Below are 14002 nucleotides of genomic sequence, written 5' to 3' on the forward strand. Positions count from 1 at the left end.
TTATGAAGTGCTTACATATATATTATCTTATACAACTCTCATAACAGCCTTGTGTTATTATTCTTATCTTAGTAATGAGGAGAAAGAGGTGCAGATAAAACTAGCAACTAGCTCAAAGTCACACAGGTAGGAGATGAGAAGGCTAGAGCTTACGCAGGACCAAAGTTTATATATGTCATAGCGGCCACCTCTGAAATTGTGTGTTGGAGGTAGGGTGGAGGTTAAGGAGTGACTGGAGGAAGGGAGAAAGAGGATGGCAAAAGAGGATTTGCAAATCCATGAGAAGGGAAGTATCATAGTTTAGCCAGGGCCAGCTAAGAAGGCCTTCTTAAAGACTCAGGCCCTTTCTTTTCATTGTTCCCTTTTTGGTTTATTTATTTTTAGCTCCAAGAGATACATAAATTGAATCTTAGTCAACCTATCCCTTTGATAATCAATGAAAAACAGATACCTGCTCCTACCAGATTTGTTCAACAGCCATTGCTAGAGCTACTAGAAAAGGACAGAAGATCTGACATACTCAAGAAATTTAGGTATGTCATAGAAAAGACTGACAGTAAATGTTTTTTGGATGATATGTAGGACCTAATGCTTTGTTTCTGCCCAAGCGCTTCCTCTTCCCCACAATTATGATATGGTACAGTGGAGAGTCCAAAAGAGTATTAATTTTCTTAGCTAATTTAGCAAGAAGCTTATTTACATATATTTCTACTTAAATATTTAAGACCTAATTTTGAGTTCCTTTAAAGAAAAATGAAGCTGATTCTTCCTTACTAAGAAACAAATTAATACACAATGAAGAAACTTAGAAACTTTTAAAATAAAAAAGGAGACGGTAGGAGCTTTGGGAAGGAAGGGGGGAAATTGTTGCTGGGAAAAAAAAATAGCCTGGATATGGTCCATATACTCCAGGAAGCTAAGAAGGTAGCTTTAAAATGGATTACTAAGTGAAGTCATGGAGATGCAGCTTTCAGGGAAGGGAAAAAAAGCTATTTCAGCAAATTCTACTGTTTTACTCCATTTCTCAGTCAAAATGGGCACAACTAATGTCCCTCAGTGTGAGGGAGGGCATTATAGGACAGGGTTACAGTGAAGAGAAGAGGGGAGAATAAGAAGTATATATTTTGATTGGCTAGGGAGCTCAAGAGAGTTTGGCGCTTCCAATTAGTGCTCTCTGATTCTCTAGACAGGAAGTCCACATGGAAGCCATCTGGAACGCGGATCAGTCCACTTCAAGCTACCCAATAACAGAGAAGACATCAATAAATTCACTCTGGGCCCAGCTGGGTGGGTACCCAGCTATTCCTATGCTGCTCCAGTTAGATGTTCAGTCTACTTTCAGAAAATCTCTTGCGTCCATCCAATCACAGTAAGTTAAGGACTGGGAGAACACTCTGGTAGTTGGGCCTTTGGTCATAGACCTTTTGTTTCCCTAACTTGACTTTCTCTTACAGCACCAGGGAGTTACCAAAAGTATTAGTCATTTAGTGTTTCTCTTCATAGGCCTGCAGATGTCACTACTGATATAAAATAAAATAAACAAATAAACCAGTTATAATGCCATGAAACCTAATCTAACACTAGATAGGTCCACTTTGAATTTCACCCTGAAGGGTTTATTATTGGAAGTACCAGAAAGACCATAATGAATGCTTTTTGCCCACCTCCTGGTAACATACTTAAAAGCAAGTGCGTATCTAGGCCCAGTCTGAGGTAAATTAAGTGCTTATCTCCCAGGATACACTGAAGAGACTTAGAGAGAAAAGGTAAGGTGGGTGACAAGGATCCACATTTCCGAATTCTGCTAAATCAGATTCTCAGTTAAACCACTGGAAATCATTCCAGCAGAAATGAAGAGTTTTGGAGTCGGCATTATGTCTTTCAGGACAGAGAATGATTTAATGTTCTAAACTAAGAAGTTAGACAATTGAACTTTTGTAACCTGAAAGAGTTTACAGGAGCGGTCTGATTTATTCTGGTAAAATCCAAGTCCTGAGCTAAGAAGTAACATTAACTCACAAATTTCTTTATGTGGCAGATGCCATGAAATAAGATATTTAAGATTCTGTAAGATAGTAAAATAATAGCAAAAATTTTACTATATAATGTATATAATATAAAATATACCATGCACACAAATATTCATGAAAAAAAATTACCAAACCAAATGTAACCATTAAGCTGCAAAAGCATGCCTCATAAGTTACAGGTTATAATCAGAAAGCAAACTTGATTTTTCTGTCTCCCATTTTTCCTTCCATTTTTTTGTAGTGATTAAATTAATCAACTTAGGTTTTTTTGAGGAATAACATTGCTAATTTAATGACTAAAGTGCTTGGGACAAGATATATAAATTTTTCTTTGAATAATATTTCCCTTATCTCCATTTCATAGCCAGCTTCAACTATTAGATATCCTCCTGACCTAACTAACCACTTCTTACTCATGCTAAATCCTACAAATTTAGTGAGACACTTATTTCCAGTTTACTGCTTAGAAGGACTCAGAATCAAGGAGTTTTCAGAGAATTGTTTGTTTCATAGAATTTTTTTTTTTTTTTTTTTTTAGTTATAAGGTATATACAGTAAAATTCTCTATAGGGTCGAGTTCTGAGTCTTAACAAATGCATAGTTATGGCAATCACTAATCTTGCTGTCCCTACAGTTTTGCCTTTTCTAGGATGTCATATAAATCAAAATACAGTCTGTAACCTTTTGAATCTGGCTTTTTCACTTAGCATAATTCACATGAAATTCATCCATGTTGTTGCACATAGATCAATAATTCATTCCTTTTTATTTACTGACTAGTATTATTCTCTTGTATGGCTGTACCCTTTGTTTATCCATTCAACAGGTAAAGAACACATATAACTCTATACAAAATAAACTCATGATTGAGGGGTAAGGTTGCCAGATAAAATACAAGATACCCAGTTAAATTTGTTGATTTTCTCTATTGATTTCTGCTCTAATTTTTATTGTTTCTTTTCTTCTGTTCTCTTTGGATTTAATTTGCTCTTCTTTTTCTAGTTTCCCAAGGTGGAAGCTTAGGTTACTGATTTAAGATCTTTTTTCTTTTCTAATATGTGTATTCAATGCTATGAAGTTCCCTCTAAGCACTGCTTTTGCTTATTCCATAAATTTTGGTAAGTTGTATTTTCATTTTCATTTAGTTCAAATTTCTTTTAATTTTTTTAAGGAGGGCTCAGCTCACAGTGGCCCATGTGGGGATTGAACTGGCAATCGGTGTGATGAGTACCACGCTCTAACCAACTGAGCTAATCGGCCACCCCCAAAATTTTTTTTAAATTTCTCTTGAGATTTCTTCTTTGACTTATGTGTGATTTAGAAGTGTGTTGTCTAATTTCTATGTATTTTAGGATTTTCCTGCTATCTTTTTGTTATTGATTTCAAGTTTAATTCCACAGCAGTCTGACATTGCATAATTTCGATTCTTTTAAATTTGTTAAGGTGTGTTTTATGGCCCAAAGTGTACTTTATCTTGGTGAATGTTCCATGTGAGCTTGAAAATATTGTGTAATCTGCTGCTATTGATTAAAGTTATCACTTATATGCAGTTGATTGATGATTTGATCGAGTTCACCTATATTCTTAATGATATTCTGGATCTGTGCACTTCTGAGAGTGTTAAAGCCTGCAACAGTAATAGTGGATTCATCTAGTTCTTGCAGTGTTACCAGTTTTTGCCTCATGTAGTTGATGTTCTGTTATTAGGCAAACATTAAGGATTATTATGTTATCTTGAAGTATTGACCCCTTTATCATTATATAATGTCTTTCTTTCAGTCATCCCTGATAACTCCTTGTTCTCAAGTCTGCTCTGTCTGAAATTAATATAGCTGCTCCTGCTTTCTTTTGGTATTTTCCCCCCATCAATTTACTTTTAATCTATGTGTCTTTATATTTAAAGTGGGTTTCCTATAGACGATATAGAGTTAGGTCTTGTTTTTGGATCCACTCTAACAATCTGTCTTTTAATTGTTGTATTTAGATCATTGACATTTAAAGTGATTACTGATACAGTTGAATTAACATCTACCGAATATCTACCATATTCGTTACTATTTTCTATTTATTGCCCTTGTTCTTTGTTCCTGTTTTTGTTCTATTTTTTTCGTTATTACCCTAGAGTTTACACTATACATTTACAACTAATCCACATACACTTCAAATAACATTATACTGCTTCATGGGTACTATAAGTACCTTATAATAACAAAATATTGCTAACTCTTCCCTCCTGTCCCTTATATCATTTCTGTCATCCATTTTGCTTATATATAAGCACATGTTGAATTCATAGTTGAATACATTGTTACTATTAGTTTGAACAAACTATTATCTGTTAGACCAATTAAGAATAAGAAAAATAAAACTTTTATTTTACTTTCATTTATTCCTTCACTAATGATCTTCCTATCTTTCTGTAGATCTGAATTTCTGATCCATTATATCACACTTTCCTTCTCTCTGAAGTACTTCCTTTTCAACGTTTCTTGCAAGGCAGGTCTACTAGCTACAAATTCCCTCAATTTTTATTTGTCTGACAAAGTCTTTATTTCTCCTTCACTTTTTAAAGATAGTTTTGCAGGGTACAGAATACTAAGTTGATAGTTTTTCTCTCAACACTTTAAATATTATACTCCACTCTCTTTTTTTGTATGGTTTCTAAGGAGAAGTTGGATGTAATTCTTATCTATGCTCCTCTATAGGTACAGTGTTTTTCCCCTCTGGTTTCAAGATTTTTTCTTTGTGTTTGATTTTTCTGAAGTTTGAATATGGTTTGCCTAATTGTAATTTTTTGGGCATTTATCTCACTGATCCTGTTGTTATCTGAGTTTCCTGGTTCTGTGATTTGGTGTCTGACATTAATTTTCAGAAATTCTCCATCATTATTGCTTCAAAATCATTTTTGCTTCAAATGATTCTTTGTTCCTTTCTTTCTTCTCCTTCTGGTATTCCCATTACACATGTCACACCTTTTGTAGTTATCCTTCAGTTCTTGCATATTCTCGATTTTTTCTTTTTTCTTGTTTTTTTTCAGTCCTTTTTCTCTTTGCTTTTCAGTTTTGGAAGTTTCTATTGTCACATCTTCAAGCTCAGAGATTCTTTTCACAGCCACATCCAGTTTACTAATGAGGCCATCAATGGCATTCTTCATTTCTGTTAGTGTTTTTATTCTCCAGCATTTCTTTTTTATCCTTTCTTAGAATATCTGTCTTTCTGCTTACATAATCCATCCATTCCTGCATGCTACTTTTTTCATCAGAGTCCTTAGCATATTAATCATAGTTGTTTTAAATTCCCAGTCTGATAATTCCAGCATCCCTACCATATCTGATGCTGGTTCTGATGTTTATGCGGTCTTTTCAAACTGTTTTTTGTCTCTTAGAATGCCTTCTAATTTTTGTTAAAATCAGGACATGATATACTAGGTGAAAGGAACGCTCACAAATTGGCCTTTAGTGGTGTGATGGTAATGTATAGGGGAATGGGAAATATTTTGTCGTCCTATGATAAAAATTCCATAGGACTTTTAGAAAGCCTCTGGACTGTGAACTATACCAGTGCTTCTCAGTAACATCCCGTCCCACCCTCTTCTTAGGTGAGATGGGATGGCTAAGGGAAGGTGGAATTGGGTATTTTCCCTCCCCCACGTGGAAAGCTAAAGTCAAATAGAGTTGGGTATTTCCCTTCCTCCAAGTAGGTTAGGCCCTGATAAAAACCCAGCAGGTTACGCCCTGGTAAAATAGTTTCTCTTCAAGGCAAACTTTGTTAAGAACAGAATGCTGTGGTATATTTCAAATGGTTACTTTCCTATTTTAATAAAAATCTTTTTTTAAAAGAGATTTCCTCCTTCCCCTAAAAGAAACATGAGATTTTTATCTGATCATCACGATGAGGACCTGGTAGAGTCTTCTGGAGGTCCCTTTGACTGGGTCCCCCTGGAGGTTTTAACTCTCAGACTTGTCCATACTGAGCCTCCAGCAATTCATCAATTACAGTTTAGGTTTTCTGCCAGGCACTGGTTCCTGCATAAGTTTCTGCTCGTGGGTTTCTGTTCCAGCAAGTTGTGATTCTCTGTATTGCCTTTCTGTCTCTCCAATCTTGGGGGCAATGGTTTGCCCTGTGACCTCACTTCTCTGAAGGATCTAAAAAGAGTTGTTGATCTTTCTGATTGTTCAACTTTTTACTTGTTGTTAGGATGGATGGAGCAGCAACTTCTTGCATAGATTATTCAAAAAATTTCTGTGTACTTACTTTGTGGTTGCAAAAATGGGCTCATATTGGACATATTTTTTAAATTGCTTTGTGTACTTAACAATACATCTTTGAAATTTTCCTATGTTCATATAGACTTACATCACCATTTTTATTGGTTGCATGATATTCGTTGTATAGATCTACCATAATTTATTTAACTTTTTATCTCCTGATAAAATTTAGATATTTTTCAACATTATAAACAATGTTGAAGTAAATATCCTTGCATAAGTTTGTATATTTATATGATAATTTCCCTACAAAAATTCTATTAAAACAGTATTTATTTTTTTTCAATTACAAAAGTTAAGCATGTTCATCATAAAATTTGGAAAATAGAGACAAGTCCATGCTCAGAAATAACCACTGTCAATATTTAGGCTATGTTCTAACTTTAGGTATAATAATACTGTCAAATAAATAATAAGTTATTGCCAAGCCCTGCTCTTCCTGATTTTGGTCTTGGGAGACATTCTGCCTTGTTAAGGTGACTTATAAATAAGGATTACATATCAATTTTACTACTTTAACTTTGTGAATTCTGAAGGCACTCTTTTTTTCCCCTATGAATCATCTACATTCCCACAAATGTATTTAAGAGAAATTTGTAATAAGATTAATTTTCTTGTCTTGTTTCCAGGCTTAAGAAGATTCCCAAGTGACTGAAAAATTAAACACAAGCATTTCAGTAAAATGTGTATTTTGCTCTCTTCATGTACATACATTGCTTTGTCTGTCCTTTGCTTTTATATTCTGTCTATAGTTCTTCAGGTTAAACATCTTCAGAATACTACCATGACCAGTCAAGAAAGAATTATCTTCTGCTCTATATTACTAGGAACATAAAGTTTCAACAAACACAATGTAGGCTATCATAAAAGGGACATCATACAGCCACTGACATGATGGCAAAGTGTCACAGTCTACCTCCCCCAACCGAAACTCCAAGAGGCCTCAGAAATAAGAAATGAATGGATATAAAAAAAAGAAAAGAAAGCCAGCAGAAACCCTGGAGGGTCAGAGGTGGCTATGATTTGGTAAAGAAGGAAAACAGTAGCCCTGGACTCCCAACATGGGGAGAAACTTGGGAAGAAATTGTGAGCTGGGCTCTTTTCTATTCACCACATTGCTCACGGCAGATCACTACTTTCCCATCAGCCCTACTACAATACTGACAGCAGGTTGGCAGGGGAACACTACTGGGATGTAAAACAAAACAAAACAAATCAAAACAACAACAAGAACATTAAGTGCTGGCTCACCAAACAAACATCTAAAGGTTTCCTCCTACCTCCTCCTATAGACCTTTTCACCCAGAGAGCTAGAGAAATACATTCTTAGAAAAGAACAAAACCTAAGGTAAGGTATAGAGAGGTTCACTAAGGGGGAAGCCTTCTGATGAGAGCGACACACATGAGGATATTCAGAGTTGGAGCCCCAACTCATCAGGACTGGCACAAGCTAAGGCCTAGGTTTTGATTACTCCCACCCTTTCTCCATCCGTTACCTACCAAGATAAGTGATACCCATGAGGGAAAACGACCTCACAGGGAAAAATAACTAGACAATTAGAAAGGCAGTAACTGAATAACTTATAATAGATGACAAGCATTAATAGAATACAAGCCAAATAAATGTCCCCAAAGAGGATACTGATAATGAAGCAGAAACATTATAAAGAACCAACTAGGATTACTGAATATTCAAAGAACAGTTGAAATAAACTCATTAGATGACATAAACATCAAAATGGACATAGCCAAGATCAGGCCAAGAAACTTTTCCAGAACAGAGTGAGAAGAAATAAGAGATGAAAAATACAAAAATGAAGAAATATAAAGGCTAGATATAGAAATAGCACCATTTATATAATAGGAGTTCTAATAGGAGAGGAAAAAGGAAATAGAGGGAAGATGATATATGACAAAAACAAGTGAGAATTTCCAAAGAAAGATTGATATTGAAAGGGTGTATGGGGTGATAAATAGGGTTGATATATAAAAATGAATACTTAGTGATATTTAATAAAAAGAGAAGATTCTACAGACTTTCTAAGACTAGAAGCTCACCCACAAAGAAAATGAATCAGAATGATGTGAGACTTCTCCAAAGCAACATTAGAGGCAAAAATACAATAAAGAAATATTTTCAAAATATTGAAAATAGAAACTTTGACCCAAAATTTATATTCAGCTAAGCTATCATTTAAATGTGAGGTACAATAAATATATTCTTAGACCTTCAAGTTCTCAGCAGGTTATCTTAGAGATGCTCTTTGAAAATATTCTTAGAGGAAGTAGTCTATCAAAGAAAAATTTTAGGAAATGCTATAAAATGTAAGATAGTAAAAATGAGAAAATAACTGTAAAGTTTATTATTATCTAAAAAGGAATTTTATACACACACACACACACACACACATACACACCCCAGATATAAAAAAGTAGAGGACAGAGTGCAATATCCAGAGGTGGGTAAGAGTGTGTGTGTGTGTTAAAGTATTTGTCCCAGTAAGGAAGAAGATACAGATAGATATTGATAACTTTCATAAATTGGGAAAAATACGTACAAGTGAGTCTTAATAACTTATGGATAACCAATGGAAAAACAAATATAAAATGCATGCCTTTCAAACCCATGGAAAAAAACTGATTTATTCAAGGAAATGAGCAAAAAGAAAAAAATGAAAGAAAATTTAAACTAAGATGGAATAAAAAGTTCTAACATAAAAGTAATTTAATACATTAGTTTAATTCACCAAAGAAAAGAATTCTCAGGTTGTATTAAAAAAAAACAAAATTTAGCAATATAATGTCTACAAGAGACATATTAAAAAGAATGGATAGGGCAAGTTAAAACAAATACGTAGATGGAAAAAGAGAACTATGAACCAAAAGAAAGCCCAAACAGACATCTAATGTCAGAAAAATAGGATTCAAGGCAAACTATCATTAGGGACAAAGGAAGACAGTAGATCAAGAATATGTAATATATGGATAATAGAACACATCTATGTTGTTAATATAGATGCTTATAACAATATAACCTCAAAATAGATAAAGCAAGAAATGACCCCTGGCTCTCCCCTGATAATACTGCTTCACCTGCAGCCCTCTCAAATCATGTCTATTTTAACTCCCACATCCCCCTTATCACTTGGCCTGGAAATGAGGTGGGGGGTCTTCTTCACTCCTCAATGCTACTTCAGGTCATTCTTCCCTGCCCTCTCTACATATTACATAAAATATTATATGATATATTGTTGTCTGTCCCCTCGTACCTACCCCTAAAAAGAAAGAAGAGTCTGTGAGACTATTCCTTTCAGGGACATTACTTCACCTTTATGCCATCTCCTTGTTTGGCCCCAAAGGATGGCTGGCTAGCCAAGGACGGGTAAGATTCCTCAAGAAAGGAACAACCTAAGACAGGCACAGTCGTGTGGGGACCACCAGGAGAACTCACGGGGTTGATAGAGGTGGGCACAGCCCCCCACCTTCCCCTGTCTAAGGAGAGCTTCTGCCTCTGTGGCTGTATTCCTTCCCACAACCTGCTTGGGATATGATAACATCAGTTCTCCATCTCAGTAAGTTTTCAACATAAAGGTTTTGTCCCCTGGGGAGGTACAAACAATAATTATTTATACATCATGAGACTTTCGACAGGCAAGGGTGATTGGTTTGAACCAGTTTTCTGGTATGATGTATAGACTCACAGACGCAGTAAAAACAATGCTACTCCCTTGTATGTGCATCAATAAAGGCCACAAGGCGGCCCGATTCGGGGCTCTCAGTCCTTTGAGGCTGTGAGGCCCTTGGCCCCCTGTTTCATAACTTTCTTGATTTCTGTTTCTTTCTTAACCCTTCGCCGCCCCTTCTCGTTCTCTCACTGCCCGTGTTGCACTGGACACAACAATATATAAAGTCGAGTGTTTTATATATATATAAATCTCCTGTCTTTATATATCGCCCATTACCTTCTCTGTTGCTGGCATTTACCTCCTCCTTGCTCACTGTCACTCTAAGAGTACCTTTGTCATAATCCCTAGCAATTTCAATGTTCATATAGATCTTTCCAACACCTGGCCTTGCAATGTTTTGATCTGTTCTCCTTCAGTAATTTCATTCTCTAGCCATTAGTCATACCCTTGACCTTGTCATTACAAAAACAAAAACAAACAAAAAAACCCACCAAAACCAAACAAAGTCCTGCAACCTTTCTAAAATCTCAATTTCAAACAATTCATTCCTCAAACGTCACCTCTTTACAGCTCACTTCCACTAGTACCCCAACTCCAGCAATCCTTTGATCTCCACAGGGACCTTTTACTTCATTGATTCTACCACCTTCCTACTGTTCACCCTCTTCATGTCCTCATTTCCTTTGTAACCCAGTATAAATTCCATGGTTGATAATTATAATCAGTCCCTTGTATCTGAGTATGCTCTTAACTCTAACTCACTTGCTCTTCTCTTGCTCTGACATACTCCTTGGCTGACGGCAGCCCGGCTTAAATCCAATTTTCTCTGCCTACTGTATAGCTGCACCCTGGCAGCTGAATGTGGCTTCAGGAAAACATTCAAACTTGCTGATTGGTCTTACTTTAAATACTCATTAACCTCAAGTTAATGAGTATTTGCTGCCTGGCATAATGCTGCCTGGCAAACATACTGTATTTTCCTTCCTTCCATTCACTCTGACTTTCCTGAACAACAACTTTGTATTTTCTCCTGTCTCTTCAAATCTAAGGCCTTCTCTTTCCTCTTCTTTCTTGGCTGATGACCTATTGCACTGAGAAAATGGAAGCAGTCATTATTAACGCCACATACTTCTACCACCACATCTTCCTAACTATCTGCATTTGTACCTATATATTCTACTTTGTTACCTGTGGATGAACTATCTAATTCCTATTTAATGCTGGCCCCTCCATTTGTTCACTAGATCCCATTTCTGTTCTGTTCAAGGACTTTGCTTCTGTAATTCTCCCATCTCTCTCTGTTCCATCAATTTTATCCTTTGCAACATAATGGTATTTTTCTCAACTTAAAAAAAAAAGCAAGCAACTCTTTTAAACTTATTTCCTCTGTTAGCTACTGCCCCATTTCTATCCCTCCTTTCACAACAAAACTCCTTTCAAAAATTGTGTGAGCTCACCATCTCCAATTTCTCTCCTCTCCTAAACCCATTCTAATCAGGTCTTTCCCCTACTCCATCATCAAACTTGCTCCTACATAGCAAGGTCAGCAACAACCTCCATATTAAATCCAACTGCCCATTTTCAGCCTCCTCTTACTTGACTTAGCAGCAGCATTTGCTGCTGAACTATTGATCACTCTATTTTTTTGAAATAATTTTTTCCCATGGGTTCCAGGACCTCATGTTCTCCTGGTTTGCCTCCTACCTTTCTGGCTACTTCTATTAATACATCTTTTTGCAGATTGTTCAACTCTCTGACCTCAAAATGTTACAGTGGTTCAGGGTTTACTCCTTGGACTTCTTGTCCTGTCAACATTCCCTTAATGGTCTCATTCAGTGTTATAGCTTTAAATACCATATATATGCTGATGACTACTAATTTATATCTCAGCTTTGACTTTGCCTTTGAACTTTGCCCCTAAATACTAGTCTTATATATCCAACTATCCATTTGATATCTACACTTGGCCAAGCTCCTGATAGTCTGCACCAAGCCTACTCCTTATGCTTTGTCTCTGATGATAGTTTTGCTTTGAATTTGTAGCTTGAATTTACCTTATACAAAATAGATACCTGTTTTGTTTTTAGTTTCTGTTCATATTAGCTTCAAATATCTACTTACGTCTCTTTACTTTCAACTTATCCATATTCTTTCATTTTAAGTGTGTCTCTTATAGATAATATATTGCTAGATCTCAATTTTTAAATCCAGCCTGAGATTCAACCTGAGTTTCTGCCTTCTCAGAAACTGATGGATTAACTGATTAACACTTAGGTAATTTTTGCTATATTAGGACTTATTTTTACCATTTAATTTATAAAGATGAGTAAAATGAACAACTGTCTTATGGGCTGATGAGGAAAAAAAAGAGGCAAATAATCAAATCACATAATGAAATCAAGGGAACTAGCTCAGATATAACAGAGATAGAAAAGAATATTGTGGTCAATTATAAGCTAACACATTAAATAACTTAGATGAAGTAGATGATTTTTGGAAAATTGTAAAATGCCAAAATTGGCAGAAGAAATTATATGAACAGACCAAATACCTATAAATAAATTGAATGGTAATTAAAGACCTTACCCCCAAAAAAAAGCCTTAGTTAAGCGTATGTAGTTTTTGAGTTTTTTTAATTCTTTTTTCTTATTTTTATTTTTTTTCCTTTGGGCTTATATGGTTTTACAGTGAGTTTTACCAAGCCTTCAAGGGACAGATAATGCCTTTATCAATTACATTGTTCCAGAGAATAGGAAAAGAAGAAAAGCTGCCTATTTATTTATTCCAAAATCAGATAATACAAAAAGAGCAAATCATAACCCATGTTTCTGATAGAAATAGATTTAAAAAATAGATACAAATAAATATCATTCAACTGATTTCAACAGTCAAGGTATTCTTCCAGGAAGAGAAGAATTATTGACCATATCTATGGAATAATAGATCATCTCAAGAGCTGCAGTATAAAATACTTGATAAAATTAAACATTTACATTTAGAATTTCTTCAGAATAACAGAAATATTATTTCTCTATACTAGCAAAAATAAGCCTGAAATGGCAAACTACCATTCACAATAGCACCAAAAATTAGAAAATATTTCACAATTAATCCACAAATATGGCACAATACTTTTACCTTAAAAAATTTAAAACTCTATTAAGACATAAAAGAAGATCTGAAAAAACAGATAAACTATCTTCTTAGATAAGACAGCTTAGGAAAGATGTCATTCTTCCCAAATTAATGTACATGTTCAAACCTTATTTTAAAATGTTAGCTAGAACTTTTTTAGAAACTTGAAAAACTCATTCTAAAATGTATATGGAATAGTAGATCATGAAAAGATGAGTCAATTTTGAAAAAGAAAATTCAAAAGGGGATAATAATACCATCTATTAAGACCTAGCACGCCAGATATTTTTTCCCCCTTCTTCCGCCTCCCCGCCCCACTCCAGTTCAAGCCGTTGTTTCTCAGTCTAGTTGTGTAGGACACAGCTTCCTGGCCCAGCCACTCACGCTGGTTGCCGGCCACTCACGCCTCTCCTGGCAGCACACGGCAGCCCGGGGCAGCTTACACCAACCTCTGGCTGCTCACAGCAGCCCAGCTCCAGGGAGAGCCATTGGTCACAGTCTTAGCTGTGGAGGGCGCAGCTCACTGGCCCGTGTGGGTATCGAACCAGCAACCTCGGCGTTAGGAGCACGGTGCTCCAACCACCTGAGCGACCAGGCCGGCCAACCATAGATATTTTTAAAAAATAAAATAAAATAGAACACCAGTAGCACTGGAACAATAAACAAATAGGAAAGATAGAAAGCTCAGAAGTAGACCCATGAAACATAGAACCTGACATATAAAAAAAGTGGCAACACAAAGGTGGCAAAGCCATCTTTATGAGCAAAGGACAGACTGCTTAGAAATTATGTTGATATGAATTGGTTCACAATATTAAGAAAAAGTAAGTTAGATCTCTACCTTATACTAAATATAAAGGTAAACTTCAGATGGCTTAAAGAT

The 14002-nt window shown here is 35.7% G+C and overlaps 1 protein-coding gene across 1 annotated transcript in view; it reads left to right on the plus strand.

The window, feature by feature from the left end:
* FAM186A (family with sequence similarity 186 member A) overlaps positions 1-5032 on the plus strand; it is a 46900-nt gene extending 41868 nt beyond the window's left edge. Inside the window, exons 7-8 of the mRNA XM_074324893.1 lie at positions 385-556; positions 1207-5032. Coding sequence (XP_074180994.1) covers positions 385-556; positions 1207-1373 — 339 coding nt within the window. The 3' untranslated portion in view covers positions 1374-5032. The remainder of the gene's footprint in view (positions 1-384; positions 557-1206) is intronic.
* The last annotated feature ends 8970 nt before the right edge of the window (positions 5033-14002 follow it).

Source organism: Rhinolophus sinicus, linkage group LG02, assembly GCF_036562045.2.
Source record: "Rhinolophus sinicus isolate RSC01 linkage group LG02, ASM3656204v1, whole genome shotgun sequence".
Taxonomy (NCBI): domain Eukaryota; kingdom Metazoa; phylum Chordata; class Mammalia; order Chiroptera; family Rhinolophidae; genus Rhinolophus; species Rhinolophus sinicus.